Here is an 18,098-nt window from a genome sequence, read left to right on the forward strand (position 1 = left end):
ATCCCTCAAATCTCTTCCCTCATAAGATGTCGATGTTTTGATGAAAGGTGATTGTGGCCAAAGGCTTCCAGAACGCTTGATGCTTTTTTGGTACGTCGCATTTGGCTGGGGTGGCCTGGGCAGAGGTAGACGCCCTCCACGTCTCGTTTAATACGAAAGTTAGAAATACACATCAATAATAATCACCTTTAGATGATTAGGTGACATCGACTTTGATGGTAGCTCTTGTTTAAAACTGAATTGGAACATGATGAGAGGTGCAAAAGGTCCCTGTAGGTCTGCTGTGTTGGCTGGTCAACTGCTGTGAAAAGCCCATTCATCCACCCCTCCATCCATCCCTCCATTCATCCATTCACCCATCCATCCATCCCTCCATTCATCCATTCACCCCTCCATCCATCCCTCCATTCATCCATTCACCCATCCATCCATCCCTCCATTCATCCATCATCCATCCATTCACCCCTCCATCCATCCCTCCATTCATCCATTCACCCATCCATCCATCCCTCCATTCATCCATCATCCATCCATTCACCCCTCCATCCATCCCTCCATTCATCCATCCATCCATCCATCATCCATCCATTCACCCATCCATCCATCCCTCCATTCATCCATCATCCATCCATTCACCCATCCATCCATCCATTCATCCATCATCCATCCATTCACCCATCCATCCATCCATCCATCCACCCCTCCATCCATCCCTCCATTCATCCATCATCCATCCATTCACCCATCCATCCATCCATCCCTCCATTCATCCATCATCCATCCATCCCTCCATCCATCGTCCCTCCCTCCATGTTCCCCCTCTCCTCCTGTTGAGGGTGGTGTGGGTGGAGCCTATCCCAGCAGCCTTCCCCCTGGACAGGTCACCAGTCCATGGCAGGGCCAACACATAGAGACAGACAACCATTGGCTCTCCCAGCCACGCCTACGGTCAATTTAGAGTCTGGATTAACCTGGTCCCTCTTGATGTCTTTGGACTGTGGAGGAAGCTGGAGTACCAGAGAGAACCCAGCAGGAACAGGGAGAACATGGAGACTCACCCAGAAAGACCCCGTGCTGCAGCCGGGGCTCCACCCACAACCTTCTTGCTGGGGGGCCACAGGGGGGACCGCTGTTCCGATTTATTAAAATGTAAATTTGTTGAATTTCCTTTGTGTGTTTATTTGAAAAGTAATAAATCAGCTTCAATAAGAGAAGGAAAAACATCGAACAAAATAAAAAATCTAGCAGTTGTAAACAGACTAATTTACAGCAATGTGCCGTTAGAGGGCGGCAGAGTTGACTTCAAAATGGATCGTGGCTCCGCGCGTGTGTGTGTGTGTGTGTGTGTGTGTGCGCGCGCGCTACGCGGAGCTCCTCTCTCTCCATGTCATCAACAACCTTCTCTCAGTTCCACGCGTTCGTTGTCGCTGTCGTTGTTTGGACCGGGAAGCTAACGGCTCGTGCTCGCTTGTGTTTTCGGCGTTACTATGGTGATGCTCGGCGGTCGAGGCAGCGGGACGCCGAAGCGGCCGACGCCGGGTAGGACCCTCGTCTCCCAGCTGGGGGATCCACGCAGGACCCGCAAAAGAGTGAGTGCGACTCGCAAACAGAGACCCCGCACGGCAGCGGAAGTCTTTGCAGCACAACCTGGAGCTCAGGTGTGAGCTCAGGTACTCGTTGCGCTCGGCGGTTGTGTGCACCTTCTGCCCAAATACTGGCCAGGTGTGTCCGACCTCCCGGTGTTGTGTCTGGGCTGCGGTGGACCGGAGAACCTGAGTGCCTTCACAGGACAAATAAAGTCGTCTGAATCTTAACGTTTCCTTCTTTGCGTTGGTAAAAACGCCAGAGGACATCGCGTCAGGTGTACTGATGAACTGATGAGTCATCAGAACTTCAGTCGTTCATCATGAACATGAACATCCTGTTATTAAAAATGGGCTTTTATCCACCAGAAATGTACAACTTGAGAATTCGAGCTCGTCCGTGGAAATGCACTTGACCCACCTGCCAGTCCCCAGGTGCTGAGGCTCACCGTGACGTAGGCTCGTCAAGGTGAACAACCTGGAATTGGAGGACTCGGACAGAGTCTAGAAGTTTGTTGTGGGGAAAAGAAAGGTGTCAATTGGTGAAAACCTTGTTTCTCTCGCTGGCGGTAGTTTTTTCCTTTTTTTTCCTTCTTTGTCTTGAGAAAGAGTTCATGAGGACTGAGTGATAAGGACAGGATCAACGACTGGAGATGTCTCCGAGCCCCTGAGCGCTGGTCTGACGTAGAGGTGACGACTGGTGCGTTCGTGTCATTAAAATGATGACTCTTTCCATGAATAAGCAGTTTCCTGCTGGTTGGGTTGAAGCAGTTAAAAGTTGATCAAATTAAGTCACTCAACAGGAATGCAGCCTCATCACCCAGGAAAGAACAACCCTTGGCCAAGTCGCAGTGTCAAATATCCAAATGTAATTTGTGGTCAAAATGGCCATGACCTCTCTCCTCATTTCTAAAATGTATTTAAAATTCACTTGACACATCAATGAGAACCTGGTACATCTCTGAGCACCGATGGCTTCCCTGTTCTTCTCCAAAGTCCAGCGGATTTTTGGGCTAAATTTGAAGAAATTGCTTGAACTCGTTCCGCTGATACCATGTTCACGAGAAAGCGGCGGTCGGACAAAAGCACGGACGAAAGCATCAGGCCTCCATCCTTCTGCGGCTGTGGAGGCATGAAGATAACTTACACCTACTTATGCTTCTTCACCACAGGGACTTGATCCAGAAGACGGAAAGAATCGTTCAGAAGCACGAAAGAAGCAAACCAGGAAAAGAAGACGGAGCGTCATCAGGTCTGACCCACGTGACCTCATCGGTCACGCTAATTGGTTATGAATGATGATTTGTGAGTGACTCCACCTGGAGAACAGGGTTGCTCCAAACAGCTGCAAGCTCCTAACCCAGGACCTGAACTGCCTTCTCATGCTGACGCTTGATCTGCGTTCACAGGAAATCTCTGAGGCTGCTGAGCGCTGCAGGTAAGAACAGCGGCGAGAGCCGTTTGAATCCAGAAGGTCTCAGGTAGCAGGGTTTCACCTCGCTAGATCCCAGGTGACCAGAGGAGAGGCTTCCATGTGACAGTGGAGAAAGGGTTAGATATTCGGACGTTGTTGCCTGCGTCTAAACAGCAGGGACTCGCCGCGAAGGCGTATTGTGTTTGTTTAGTGAGCGTTTGGTGTGAACCAGAAGAACGTTTCTGTGGAAGTCCACAGTGAGTGGAAAGCTGCAAACCTCTGCAATGAGCTGACAAATGTAGACGTCAGAGTGAGGACTTGGACCTGGTTGACCACCGCGGCCAGTGGAGCCGCGCTCACCGCTCACAGGCTGGTCCAAAACCACACACCAGTCCTGTCGTGATGAGGACAACAGCAGCTGACGGGAGACCCGTGGCACAGAAGACGTCCCTGACAGGAAGTTGTTCAAACAGGGAACAGTGAAACAGTGCCAGGGATGTCTTCTAAGGTGGGACTCAGATCAACGCCAGATGAAGAAGAGTGACTTTTGAATTTCTGCTACATTGTTTTATAGTTGAGGAGAAGCGCTGAGCAGTTATTGGTGTTTTAAAATGATTGTGGAACTTCACTTGGTCTTTTCCTCTGTCTGTCTGTCCTTCTGTATTTAGGCGATCGCAGGGGTCGACTGAGGAGGAGCAGCAGGCGGCCCAAACCCACCAGCAGGTACCAGGCCTCCAACATGTAAGACAGCAACACTGCAATTCCTGCTGTCCTGGGTAGCGAAGCAGGAACAGGAACAGGGACAGACAGGCTGAGTGCGTCCGACTGTAGCCTTTGTCAGTTTATCACAAGAAGAACAAGAACAACCTGTGCACAGCTTTCAGGTTCAGCTCACAGGTGTCATCAAGGAGGGGGCGGGGCAGGTGTGGGCTGCACAGCCTCGGCAGTCAGCAGACAATCACTGCTGATGCAGCATTATGAGATCTGCAGGACTGTGTTGATATTCCACCCCCTGGTATCCATGAGTATTGGGACAAAATGTTTGTGCGTTCCGCTGGGCAACTTTGCGAATATCGTTCTGATAAATTGGACTGGAAATGATCAACTAAATAGTTCTGACTCAGCTCACCCTCTGAGGGGCCAGCACGGTGAGACACTCAGGGCACTCAGAGTTCTGTTGTCAGCTCCTGTCTGAATATTTCAGGAAACGATAAGATGAAACCTTATTGAACCCTTCGTTGGTGAATTGAGGTCACAGCAGCTAAAGCTACATTTAGTAAAGACAGTGAGCATTAAATAGAGTAACAAAATAGAAAAAATGTCGTAAAAAAGGACTAAAATGTAAGGGTGCCCAATACTGAACACAGAGTAAACCCAAGGAAGACTTTATACATCGTGTTCCTCTTTTACTGACGTCTCCTTGGTGTGGCGTGTGTGGAGGGTCTCAGTGTGATATATGGTGGTGATGGTGCCAGCACCAAGCGTGAGTCCCTACTCAGTTTATCGGTACGGTGCCAAACCACAGCAGTTCTCTCAGTGGAGCAGGTCCAGAACCTCCCTCGTTACAGCCCCACAGCAGCAGTTCCTGTGTGTTATTTGTCTACTGTGATGTCATCGTGTGTGAGTGATGATCACCTGGATGTCTGGATGTCTGCAGCCGGTCAGTCATGGCGGAGGTGGACAGCGTGAGGAGGCGTCTGCACAGAGGAGGGGTGAGTACTGCAGTGACCACACAGCCGCTCTCCACATGCACTCAGTGCTGATAACTCACAGGGCACAGTCAAAGAGCTCAGCAGCGGCCGAATGACCGTCGCCACCGATGCTGATGGCACTCATCAGTTATTGGAATGATGGTGTTGATCCACGGACCGGTCCAGATTCGGTTCTGTAGCTTGTGCTGGACCATGAACCCGCAGTGACAGATCCATACACACCATTCAAATACATTGAAAACATTTGTGTTGCTGTTTGTTTGTTTTTTTATCTGTTAAAACGGTGTAACCTTCATGCCAACAACAGCAACAACGGTTATGAGGATAATTACAAAAATAGCTTTGCTGTCAGAATCAGTCTGATTGGCACTTCTCATAGTCTAAAAGGTAAGAAAGCCCATGGTCGTGAATGTTGAGTGTCTGGCAGCCCACCAGAATTAAATCAGTATCCTGGAAACACAGACTCGCCTACGTGGAGTGGAGGGAGAAGGTCTGACAGGCTGAAACTCTCTGGCCACCTGATCCCACACTGGTGTGACACCTGCTAGCCTCCGCTAGCCTTTGCTTCTGCTGAAGCGCTGGAACGTTTCTACTGGATCAAAACAACCATTTTGCAGGCAGCATATTTGTCAGCTGGGTGTGCAGCTGCACGGCGTCAGCTGATCGTACCCTCCTGATCTCAGTCCCTTATCAGGCTGTTGTGAGGGCGGAGCACCCGGCTGCACCTCACCATCTGCTCACAGTCATGGGGAGTGGGCGCCGCCACCTTATCTCTATCAGCTGCCACCATATTGGAGGAGGGCTGATGACAGATAGGAGCTTGATTTTCTGTTTGTTGACTGACTTTGTTTGCATCTGTTTCTCTGTAAGTGGTGCAGCCAAAAGTGTAAGAACCTTTGTTGTTCTGACTTGCAGCTCTGATGAGAATCGTCCAGAACCAGCCGGAACAAGAAAGAGCTCATGTGGAAATCTGTCAGCAACCGCTCAGGTTCTAATATGTAGTGATAACAGTTAGTCACGGTTGGTTATGTAAGAACAAAAGCAGGAACATTACTGAAGCTTTACTCTTATTGTTGTTATTATGGCCCTCACTGTAATGCTTGACCCTGACCCTGACCCTGACCCTGACCCTGACCCTAGGGCTGCAATCAACCAAAGAAGTTCTTGGGCGACTGAAGCCCTCAAATTTCCACTAAAAATCGACTAATTTTATTTATGAAAACTCTACTGTGTCAACTATCAGCACAAAACCTGCTGAGGAACATTGAGACAATTGTTTGTGTCAGGTTAGAACAACTGAGCGACGCCATCTTTGGTCCTGACAGAGCCAGACTGAACACAGGAGCTCAGACACAAATAGACTTTTAACCTAAAACTTTCCTCTTAAACACAAAAGTCCACGGTAGGAATTTTTACAATTAAAATAAAACAATTATTAGACTAAAACATTGAACTGTCAATTCTGATGTGTTCATGTACTCAAAACTGACGGAGGTGGACACGTTAGCTCGCCGTTTCCAGGTGACACGTCAGGTTTGTGGTGGAGCTGTGACATGAAAACTGGCGCTGTCAAACTTTGCATTCGCCTTTTTTTCCATGATCTGTTTTCATGAAATGCTGCCACGCTGCAGACGTCTTTGCCGTGGGGGACGAGGACTGACTTGGAATGAAACCCTCAACATTAAATAGACGTCCATCAAACCACCAGACGTGGGCCTTCTAGTCCTCTTCAGTCTGTCTGTCTCTGGCGGGTCGGGCGAGTCCAAAATAGCAAAACAAGGGGGTGTTCAAAGATAGATTGTTATCTGAGAAACAGGGGAGCTTTGGTACTTTGCTCCTGATGAAATTAACGTGGCAAAAAATCGACCAATCAGAATTTTGGTCGAACCAGAACTTATCGACTATTAAATCGACCAGTCGACCGGGAGATTACAGCCCTACCTGACCCCCCCAGAAAAATGGTGAGATGAGCAGGTCAGAACCGAAACAACAAGTCCTGTGACTTGATCGTCCGTGCTGCGTGCAGGTTTACGTCGCAGACTTGCATCTCAGAGGGGCAGTCATGGTTTGTGAGTGTTGCTCATGTAGGAACGTGACCTCTATTTTCTGAACTGCACTTGGAGGGACTGAGTCCTCACATGGAGCTGTCAGGTCCTCTCATGGCCGGTTTGTGTTTTATGAAATTTCAGGCGATTTTCGACGCTGGGAGGAGGAGAACAGCGGTGCCACCACAGCGACAGTTCAACAACGCTCAGCAGGAGAAGAGTTTGTACCAACGATTACTGGATAAAAAGAAAATCAGAGATTCATCGGGAGGTCAGGAAAGTTAGTTTGACCCTTCTGTGGTGTTTCTAGGTGCAGGTGATGACAGCAGACAGGAAGGGGCTGCAGACCAGGACAGCGACTGCAGATTCAACCAGAACTTTGATGCCAAACAGAGCCGAGCTTCCTCGCTGTACCAGGGAGTGAGCCCCGGTCAGTCCTGCACCGCTGGTGACAGAATCGAAACTGAACATGATGACATAACACCTCACATAAAGACAAATGCATCTTTGGTGGAAGTTGCATCAAACTCAGGTCATGCAGGTCAAAGGTCAGTTTGACAGTCAACTCCCTACTAGAGTCGTTTCTCTTGACTGTTTCTGCACATGAAAAAACTACACTTGTAGTTTTACCACTGACCCTCATTCAGCCGGTAGTTGAGTCCAACATTTAGATCTTTGTTGTATTTCATCAAAAACTTTGAGGTCTGCCTCCTATATTTTATATGAGTATTTTTTTATAATCGAAGGATTAATTAAGCTTAGGCTTTAGTCTACAAATTGAAAAGACATTTTGACGACTCTTCATTTTCTTTCATTAATGACAAAAAAACGGGGACAAAACTCACCTTCTGACTTTCAGAGTTTCAGTGGATTGATTAATTGGATTTTCACTGCTTGTTGCCCTGGTAGAACTGTTAGCCAAACAAGAATAAACAGTGCTGGTCTCTCCGGTGTAAACAGAATTTCTTCGAGGAATCTGCCGGATCAGCGCCTCTGGACCGAACACGACCCGCAGTGGAACCTTCAGGTCAGTCTCTCATGTTGCTCTTCAGCCGGTGGCATCAAACCTGCTGAAGCTACGACAGCTGGAAGTGAAGATGAAGGAACAACAATGGAGAAACACAAAACAGTGAAAACTATTTGAAGAAAATATTTGGTTGTGATTTACTGGAATAATCAGAACTAAAGGCTGAGCAGGAGAGAGCACAATGAAACATTTTATTTCAGCTGATATTCACTCATCCATCCATCATCCATCCATCATCCATCCATCATCCATCCATTCATCCATCCATCATCCATCCATCCATCCATCCATCCATCCATCATCCATCCATCCACCCATCCATTCATCCATCCATCATCCATCCATCATCCATCCATTCATCCATCCATCATCCATCCATCCATCCATCCATCCACCCATCCATCCATCCATCCACCCATCCATTCATCCAGCCATCATCCATCCATCATCCATCCATCCATCATCCATCCATCATCCATCCATTCATCCATCCATCATCCATCCATCCATCCATCCATCCATCCACCCATCCATCCATCCATCCATCAATCCATCCATCCACCCATCCATGCATCACCCATCCATCCATCATCATCCATCCATCCATCCATCATCCATCCATCATCCATCCATCCATCATCCATCCATCATCCATCCATCCATCCACCCATCCATCATCCATCCATCCATCCATCCATCCATCATCCATCCATCCATCCATCCATCATCCATCCATCCACCCATCCATTCATCCATCCATCATCCATCCATCCATCCATCCATCCATCCATCCATCCATGCATCCATCCATCATCCATCCATCCATGCATCATCCATCCATCCATCCATCCATCCATCTATCCATCCACCCAGAAAGACCCCGTGCTGCAGCCGGGCGTCCACCCACAACCTTCTTGCTGGGGGCCACAGTGAGGACCACTGCTTCACGGTGGCACACGCTGACATTGATATTTATTGATAATTCTGAATAAATATCAGGAGAAAAAAGTTCAATAGAACGGTGTTCATCAGTCCAAGTCACCGCAGGGTGAGCTGACCTGTCCTGCGTCATGGCAGTCCAGTTGTTTCACCGAAGTCCTCAGTTGTAAGACGGGCGGCTGTCGGTGAGCGGGGGGGCAGCAGGCTGGGCTTCGTTCCTGGAACCGTCCTTGGTCTTTGTTTTTACTGCAGTTTGCAATTAGATGAGCCATCAAACTTTCCTCTGAACCCTGGTGTTGTTGAGGACGTGTCCATTCATTTACTTTGTTCTTCAGACCAACCAAGAGTTCCTGGTTGTATCCATCTGACGATGATGACTCCGATGATGAAGACCACAACAGGAAACTTCCCAGCAGGTGGAGCATGAACTTCTACACTCTGGTTTAGATGAGAGCGCTGTTGCGCATCTCTCCTGAGCTGCTAACAAGTCGTTCACTAAATCGCTCAGTTGCTGAGCTGCAGTCTCCCGTACTTGTGACAAACATGAATTGTTCATTTTAGAGTCTTTCTGCCCCTCCTTACACCATCTTTGAATAAAGAAGTGCAACACTGCACGTTTGTGAAACATTTAGTGCAGCCTTTCACGCATGAATGTTGTCAGGCTGACGTAGTCAACTAGAGGAAGGTCAGCCAGTGAACCGCAGCATCCCGGGCCCATCGCCATTCGTATGTACACAGGAAGTCAGTGTGACGTCATGAGATGTGACACTTCTCACATTACTGTGTGTGTGTGTGTGTGTGTGTGTGTGTGTGTGTGTGTGTGTGTGTGTGTGTGTGTGTGTGTGTGTGTGTGTGCCTGCGCCTGCTAGGTGTCGCCCACTCGGCCTGCGCACTGACGATCTTCTGGGGACTCGCAAAAGCAAACTGAATGTCGGCGCCAGCCTTGCTGACATCGACCCCATGGCAGTTGACCAATCAGTGAGTTCTGTGTAGCCTCAAACCAGGAAAATGTTCTTGCCACCTGTCACAACTGACACTCTTGACAGAGGACAGCAGCCTGGACTGGGCCCGGTCCAGTCCAGCAGCATTTGGCAGGTTTCCCAATGCAGCACCTTATTAGTCAGGATTTAGAAGCAGTCTCTGAACGCTTATACACCATCTTCCAAGTCCTATTAATAATTTAAGATGTAATAATAAACTAACATAACAGTAGAATGACGGAGCGGCGTGGCTCAGAGGTAGAGTGGCAACCCAAGGGTCGTTGGTTTGATCCCCACTTCTCCTGGTGACCATGTCCAAGTGTCCTTGAGCAAGATCCTGAACCCCTAATTGCTCCTGTTGGCCCTGCCATGGACTGGTGACCTGTCCAGGGGGAAGGCTGCTGGGATAGGCTCCAGCCCCACCACCCTGAACAGGAGAAGAGGGGGAAGATGGAGGGAGGGAGGGATGGATGATGGAGGGATGGATGGAGGGATGGAGAGGCAGTAGAATGACACAGCATCCCTGTCTGCTCTTTCATGAGCGCCGTCAGGAGCAATGATGTCAGAGGTCTGGAGGTGGGAACCTTCAGCTGGGCAGGAGAGAGGCCAGTGGCTGTTGTTCCTCCTGCTGTCTCTCTGACTGACAGCTGCCAGGAGGCTGAGCAGCAGCCTGACCAGGATCAGCAGAGCAGGGTTAAGCCATGTAAACAGCTTAGTGTGAATGCTGTCATTTTAGAGGTAAGGAGAGGAGTCATGGTGGAATACTGAGCGCATGCAAACGCCGTCTGTGTCTGTAACAGCAAGTCTGCTGGGTCATCATGTACTTCCTGTTTCCAGTTTACTCCTTCTTCCCTCATCTCACCCTTCCTTCCTGTCCTCCAATCCTCCTCCTTCTCTCCCTCCTCTCCTCCATCCTTCCATCTTCTCCTCCCTCCCTCCCTCCTCAGGTTGGTTTTGACAATATCGGCGGTTTGTCAGGTCACATCTCAGCTCTAAAGGAGATGGTCGTCTTCCCACTTCTCTACCCTGAGGTCTTTGACAACTTTAAGATCCAGCCTCCCAGGTGACACACACACACATACACACACATACACGTGCGCACACACACATACACGCGCGCACACACATACACACACGCACACACACACATACAGACACGCACGCGCACACACATACACACGCGCGCACACATACACACACACGCGCACACACACACATACAGACACACACACGCACGCGCACACACATACACACGCGCGCACACATACACACACGCACACACACACATACAGACACACACACATACACACGCGCGCACACATACACACACGCACACACACACACATACAGACACACATACACACGCACGCACACACACACACGCACACATACACATACAGACACGCACGCGCACACACATACACACGCGCGCACACATACACACACGCACACACACACATACAGACCCACACACACACACATACAGACACGCACGCGCACACACATACACACGCGCGCACACATACACACACGCACACACACACATACAGACACACACACACATACACACGCGCGCACACATACACACACGCACACACACACATACAGACACACACACACATACACACGCACGCACACACACGCAAGCACACACATGCACACACACACACAGAGGTGAACATGTCCGTCTCTCTCTCTATCTCTCTCTCTCTCTCTCTCTCTCCAGAGGTTGCCTGTTTTACGGTCCTCCTGGGACGGGGAAAACCCTGGTGGCCCGGGCTCTGGCTAATGAGTGTAGCCATGGTAACCGGAAGGTGGCGTTCTTCATGAGGAAGGGAGCCGACTGCCTCAGCAAGTGGGTTGGCGAGTCCGAACGGCAGCTGCGGCTTCTGTTTGAGCAGGTAATGCTCACTGCTGCCCCCTGCTGGTTGATCATCAACTACAGGCAGTTCATGCGTGACTGTGTCTCCCTGGCTTTAAGAAATAGATTTGGTTTTTAAAACCCCTTTTATGATTATTATTGTTTCACTATTATTATTATCAGCGTTAGTTGTAGCAGTGAAAGGGTTAATCTGTTTGCTTATTCTGTCAGGAAGGAACACTTCCAGGTTTGCGGGGCAGACACAGGAGTTGTTTTTTTACACATCTTACAAGAATTTAATGACTAAATTCCAGCATAATAACAGTGATTTGTTTTGATGTGTATCATTTTGTGGGGATTAGGATTTTATTCTGTTACTTGGATTCATTTTATTAACAAATGCATCCAAAACTGCAATATTTGGACATTTTCATTTCAGTGATTTTCACTTTGTTTACGAAGCTCCTCTGAATTCCAGGTCTTCGTGGTGAGGTTGGGTGGTCAGTGAGACCTGCTTCTTTCCCTGAACACCAACATCATGAGTCAGTCTCAGTATTTATTTTGGCTCTTTCAGCTGCTCAGTGTATGGTGTGTGTCATTCTCAGGCGTATCAGATGCGTCCGTCCATCATTTTCTTTGACGAGATCGACGGCCTGGCTCCGGTCCGCTCCAGCCGCCAGGACCAGATACACAGGTCTGAACAACCCCCTGGAACCAAGTCAGGCTTCAGTGGCGGTGGTTTTAGTCTCCATTGGTTATGTTTGATCCCATTTCTGCCGTTCCTGTGGTATAAACGTTGTCCCGCGTCTCCTTGACATAAATGAGTCAGTGAGAGACGACTTTGTAAAGCTAAAGAAGTTCTTTCGTCTGGCAGCTCAATTGTCACGACTCTTTTGGCTCTCATGGATGGTTTGGACAGTCGGGGTGAGGTTGTGGTGATCGGAGCAACCAACCGTCTGGACTCCATCGACCCGGCACTGAGACGGCCGGGACGCTTCGACAGAGAGTTCCTCTTTGGCCTGCCAGACAGAGAGGTGATGCTTCCCTCCATGTTTCTGTCTGAGCCCCATTCGATCTTACCCCTCATGCTCTTGACTGTTTATTTTTTATTGCGTACTATTTTGATACTTTGTTAATTTCCTGCGCTGCATGTTGAGCTTATAGAGTACGTTTGACAGTAATTATATTATTATATAATTATATTGTATTAATGAAACAAAGATCACAAATATAATGAATGATGTGCGAATTCTGATTTTGAAATTGGTCTTTTATTTAAGCTCAGCTAAAAAGTGGCTTTGGTTATGATCCCGTCCAGAACCCTGGAGGGGCCATCCACAGAAACCATATACAGAATATTTAATATTTTTATTATTACGACTTCTCTTATGGATAATAAAACTAAAGGGGGAAACTTTGATCTTGGGGAACAAGATATAACTTGGGCAAAACATCTCTCTGTTGGTATTCATTTCTGTAGGTCAGCAGCTTTAATCAGCCTGAACTGACTAACGGACTGAATCTGTGTTTTAGTCTCGTAAAGAGATCCTGAAGATCCACACCAGCCAGTGGAAGCCTCCTCCATCTGAAGATTTCTTGGATGAACTGGCTGAGAGATGCGTCGGTAAATGAGCAGAGCTGCAGCAGCCTTTTCTCTGGGTCTGATTAGCAGTTGTGATGATCATTTTCTGGTCAAACAGTTCATGTTTTGACACTGCAAACTCAGAAAAATAGTCTGCTACATCTCAAACTGCTGCTTTTTTTGACACTGAGAAACTCCAAATGCTTCAGTTTCTCATCACAGAGGGAAAAAATTAGAAATATAAACATCAAAATAGACACTGTTTACTTTTCTGTCTTTAAATTACTTTTAATTCAGCTTGTCGGTTGTTGAAAGGAATACACCCACCTTAAGGGGGATGGACACGCAGATAGACCTGGGCTAGTTAGCTTAGCACAATGAATGGTAGTGGGTGGGAAGCAAGTTAGCATTTTTGCCTCAAAAAATAAGGTTTGTTCTTTAAAGCTTCCTTGATCCGTCTCCCAGGTTACTGCGGTGCTGACATCAGGGCAGTCTGCACCGAGGCGGCGCTCTGTGCTCTTCGCCGCCGCTACCCTCAGATCTACACCACCTCCCAGAAGCTCCTGCTGGATGTTTCCTCCATCGCTGTCAGCGGCTGCGACTTTGTGCTGGCCATGAAGAATATGTGTCCGACCTCACAGCGCTCCACCACCTTACCTGCCAAACCTTTGTCACCTGTGGTTCGCCCACTGCTGGGCGCTGTCCTGAGGGATGTCTTGGAGGCCTTGCAGCGGTTGTTCCCCCATGCTGAGCAAGGGATGGAGAGGAAGAGGGAGCCAGGTGGGTGAGGAAGACAAGGAGTGGCACAAGCACTTGCTGTGGGCTTGACTTGTTTTCTTTTTTCTGCTCTGTGCTGCAGGTCCGATCCCCAGTATCCATGACAAAAGCCTGATATATGGTGGTGAAGAAGGTTCCAGTGGCCCCAGCATCTCCACACCCTCCAAGAACAGAAACTTCCTGCACTTTGCCAGGTGAGATGGGACAACATGAATACTTGGCGGGGTTATCATGATACTGGAAAGTAAACTTAGATTCTCTACTCCACTGCTGTTCGCCCCCAAGAGTTTCAGGGCCATGTGACCAAGGACGCAGATCAATACCAGACATCTGGTGCGCCGTCTCACTATCATTCCAACTTAACTACACTCTTTTTCGCCTCCTTTTCCTTAACTCAATCATTGCCTGCAGGAGTGCCGCTAAACACCCGACGTCTCACCGTCCAAGAATGCTCCTGGTCGGTTGCCCTGGTGCCGGCCAGACCTCCCACCTGGCTCCGGCGGTGCTGCACACTCTGGAGCGTTTCACCATCCACAGCCTCGACTCTGCAGTGCTGTTTGGAGTCAGCAACAGCTCCCCGGAGGAAGTGTGTGCCCAGGTGACTCATCAGAAGTAAAAAAAAATGATCTCAAGTCTGATGAACGAAACATCGTCCTCTTCCTCCTCTTATCCGGTGGGTCCGGGTCGGGGGGGCAGCAGCCTCACCAAGGAAGCCCAAACTGTCCTCTCCAGCCACGTCCACCAGCTCTTCCGGGGGAATCCCGAGACGTTCCCAGGCCAGCCGAGAGATATAATCCCTCCAGAGTGTCCTGGGTCGGCCTCAGGGCCTCCTCCTGGTTGGACATGCCTGGAACACCTCCTGAGGGAGGCGTCCTCACCAGATACCTGAACCACCTACACTGACTCCTCCACATGGAGGAGCAGCAGCTCTACTCTGAGTCCCTCCTGAAGGACTGAGCTTCTCACCCTGTCTCTAAGGGAGAGCCCAGCCTCCCTGAGGAGGAAACTCATTTCAGCCGCTTGTATTCAGGATCTTGTTCTTTCAGTCATTACCCAGAGCTCCTGACCACAGGTGAGGGTTGGAACCTAGATTGACAGGTAAACTGAGAGCCTCACCTTTTGGTTTTTGGCTCCCTCTTCACCCCAACAGACTGGTTTAGCACCCGCATCACTGCGGACGCCACCCCAATCCGGCTGTCCATGTCCCGCTCCATCCTACCCTCACTCGTGAACAAGACCCCTAGATACTTAAACTCCTCCACCTGAGGTAGGACCTCCCCTCTGACCTGGAGTGGGCAGGCCTCCCTTTTCCAGCTGAGGACCATGGCCTCAGACTTGGAGGTGCTGGCTCATCCCAGCCACTTCACATTCGGCTGCAACTGTCCCAGCAAGAGCTGGAGGTTGTGGCCTGATGGAGCTAAGAGGACCACGTCATCTGCAAACAGCAGAGACGACCCCCTCCACCACCCGGCTGCGCCTAGAAATTCTGTCAACTACTTACTACCGGCCACGCGGACCAGACTCTCTCTCCTCTGGTAGAATGACTGAACGGCCCTTTGTAAGGGGCCATCCACCCCATTCTCCCGGAGTACCCCCCACAGGGTGCTCCTGGGAACATGGTCACAAGCCTTCTCCAGATCCACAAAGTGCATGTGGACTGGTTGGGCAAACTCCCATGCCCCCCCCCCCCCCCCCAGCACCCTAGCGAGGGTGAAGAGCTGATCCACGGTTCCACGGCCGGGACGAAAACCACACTGCTCCTCCTCACACTATGGCCCTGACCCTCCTCTCCAGTACCCTGGTGTAGACCTTACTAGGGAGGCTGAGGAGTGTGATCCCCCGATAGTTGGAACACACCCTCTGGTCCCCTTTCTTAAAGATGGGGACCACCACCCCGGTCTGCCACTCCAAAGGCACCGCCCCCGATGTCCAGACAATGTTGCAGAGACATGTCAGCCGGGACAGCCCCACAACATCCAGAGCCTTTAGATACCCAGGGCGGATCTCATCCACCCCTCCATCCATTGCGGAGTTGCTTAACTGCCTCGGCGACTTCTGCCCCGGAGATTGGACAACCCCCCCCAAGCACACCCCAAACTCTGTCTCCTCCATGGAGTAACACTGTAAACAGTGTGGGCAAGTTGCCATTGCACCGGACCCCTCCAGTTCCTCCTATGGGCGGTGGGTCCAAGGGAGGATGTGCTCGTGTCACTATTTCGGGCTACCCGGCCGGGCCCCACGAACCAAGGCCCAGCTACCAGGCGCTCGCCTTCGAGCCCGTACCTCAGGCCTGGTTCCAGGGCGGGGCCCCGGTGCCCCTCTGCCCCCCTGGGCAGGGTACACACAGCACTTGTTGGCTCCTCCATGAAGGGTCTGTTGAACCGTTCTTTGTCTGGCCCTTCGCCTAGAACCAGTCTGCCTTGGGTGAACCTACCAGGGGCAAAATGCCCCCGACAGCATTGCTCCTAGGGTCACTCTGGCACTCAAAGTCCTCCACCACGATAAGGTGACGGTTCCAGGAGAAGTGAATTAAACATTCTAAAATTAATCAGCTGCACATCTACAATGAAGACGCTCCCTGTGGGCATTTGGTTTATGGGCAGTAAGCAAAAGAGCAAACGACAGACGCTCATTTCACAGAGGAATTTGGGGAGTTTTGTGTTCTGGTTTGTGTTGTTGGCATCAGGGGGCTCAGCAGTCCTGCAGCGACATCTGCAGGTGAAAATGGGAAACTGCAGAGTATTTTTTTTCCAACACTCTTGCCATGTGATTTCATGATAGAGATATGTACTTATTTTCAGTATATTCACATTCTTTATCACAGAAAACCAACAAAGATAAATATTATAAAGGAAAGCAACAATTAACCCTTTTCACCTGAAACTCTTACACATCTCTTCCTCCCTTTCATATTTACACTTTGAACTTCGTTGTATTGCCAGTAACCCCCCTCTGCCCCTACAGGTGTTCTGTGAAGCAAGGCGGACGTCACCAAGCGTCCTCTTTGTCCCCCACATCCAGCAGTGGTGGGAGGTGGCAGGGCCGGTGCTGAGGGCCTCCTTCCTCAGCCTGTTAGGCAGCATCCCCTCCTTCTCCCCCATTCTCCTCCTTGCCACTACCAGCATCCCCTTTTCACAGCTGGATCCAGATGTGAGCGCTGACCTGAATCAAACACATTTATCTGTCCTCCTGTTAATCGAAGTGTCACTTAGGCTCTCGTGTTACAAACTCAGCGAGCTCAAAGTAATTGAACTTAGTGAACTCAAGACTTCTGTTAGTGAGTACTTGGAAGGTAAAATACAGTTTTAGGGTGAAGAATTACTGTAGTCTTTCCTTGCAGATATGTAGATAGGATTTCCACGTCTTGTACCAGACTTTGAATGAGACTCACAGACATTGAGGATGGCCTTCTAGTAAGAGAACACATTGCAGGACCTTTATGGCTCCTGATGCTTTTAGTTTGGATGTCTTAGCATGTTAGCATAGCACTCATTGCTCACTTGTTGCTCACGTCACTGTCTTCAGGTTCAGTCTCTGTTTCGGGAGGCATACGGTGAGGTTTACACTGTCCGCGTTCCCACCCGTCAGGAGAGGATCGACTTCTTTCAGGACCTCATTCTGAACCAGGCGGCCGAGGCTCCACCTACCAAACACTCAGCATGTATGAGACAGCATTACACACACACACACACACACACACACACACACACACACACACACACACACACACACACACACACACACACACATATATATACAAAACCCTATCCCTATATATACATACACATACATACATATATGTGTATATACATACATACATATAAATATATGTATGTATACATACATATACATATATGTATATGTATGTATTTATACATATACATTTATGTATGTACACATACATGCATAAATGTATATGTCTGTATGTGTACATATACAGTATGTATGTATGTACGTATACATATATGTACATGTATACATACACACATATATGTATGTATGTATACATATACATACATATATATGTATATATACATATATGTATATGTATGTATACATATACATATATGTATGTATACATATATGTACGTATGTATACATATACATATATGTATGTATACATATATGTATGTATATGTATACATACATATACATATATGTATGTATATGTATACATA

At 48.9% G+C, this 18,098-nt stretch overlaps 1 protein-coding gene across 6 annotated transcripts in view; it reads left to right on the forward strand.

Annotated features, from left to right (window-relative positions):
• Positions 1 to 1,383: 1,383 nt before the first annotated feature.
• The window catches only part of LOC147240196 (ATPase family AAA domain-containing protein 2-like), a 24,450-nt gene continuing 7,735 nt past the window's right edge, over positions 1,384 to 18,098 (forward strand). Inside the window, exons 1-21 of one of the 6 annotated variants that reach the window (XM_086192472.1) lie at positions 1,384 to 1,589; positions 2,756 to 2,835; positions 2,993 to 3,021; positions 3,666 to 3,738; positions 4,655 to 4,709; positions 6,899 to 6,974; positions 7,065 to 7,184; positions 7,715 to 7,781; positions 9,056 to 9,136; positions 9,590 to 9,698; positions 10,648 to 10,763; positions 11,427 to 11,601; positions 12,167 to 12,255; positions 12,436 to 12,595; positions 13,095 to 13,185; positions 13,609 to 13,923; positions 14,003 to 14,114; positions 14,206 to 14,253; positions 14,332 to 14,518; positions 16,885 to 17,070; positions 17,446 to 17,581. In XM_086192472.1, the coding sequence (XP_086048598.1) occupies positions 1,488 to 1,589; positions 2,756 to 2,835; positions 2,993 to 3,021; positions 3,666 to 3,738; positions 4,655 to 4,709; positions 6,899 to 6,974; positions 7,065 to 7,184; positions 7,715 to 7,781; positions 9,056 to 9,136; positions 9,590 to 9,698; positions 10,648 to 10,763; positions 11,427 to 11,601; positions 12,167 to 12,255; positions 12,436 to 12,595; positions 13,095 to 13,185; positions 13,609 to 13,923; positions 14,003 to 14,114; positions 14,206 to 14,253; positions 14,332 to 14,518; positions 16,885 to 17,070; positions 17,446 to 17,581 (2,407 nt within the window). In that variant the 5' untranslated portion in view covers positions 1,384 to 1,487. Of the gene's footprint in view, positions 1,590 to 2,755; positions 2,836 to 2,992; positions 3,506 to 3,665; positions 3,739 to 4,654; positions 4,710 to 6,898; positions 6,975 to 7,064; positions 7,185 to 7,714; positions 7,782 to 9,055; positions 9,137 to 9,589; positions 9,699 to 10,647; positions 10,764 to 11,426; positions 11,602 to 12,166; positions 12,256 to 12,435; positions 12,596 to 13,094; positions 13,186 to 13,608; positions 13,924 to 14,002; positions 14,115 to 14,205; positions 14,254 to 14,331; positions 14,519 to 16,884; positions 17,071 to 17,445; positions 17,582 to 18,098 lie in introns of all 6 variants that reach the window. The other 5 variants (XM_086192473.1, XM_086192476.1, XM_086192477.1 and 2 more) reach the window with 5 other exon arrangements.

The sequence above is a fragment of the Aulostomus chinensis genome, chromosome 22, assembly GCF_037954235.1.
Source record: "Aulostomus chinensis isolate RoL2024-O1b breed Wild chromosome 22, RoL_Achi_v1.0, whole genome shotgun sequence".
In the NCBI taxonomy this organism is placed as follows: Eukaryota; Metazoa; Chordata; class Actinopteri; order Syngnathiformes; family Aulostomidae; genus Aulostomus; species Aulostomus chinensis.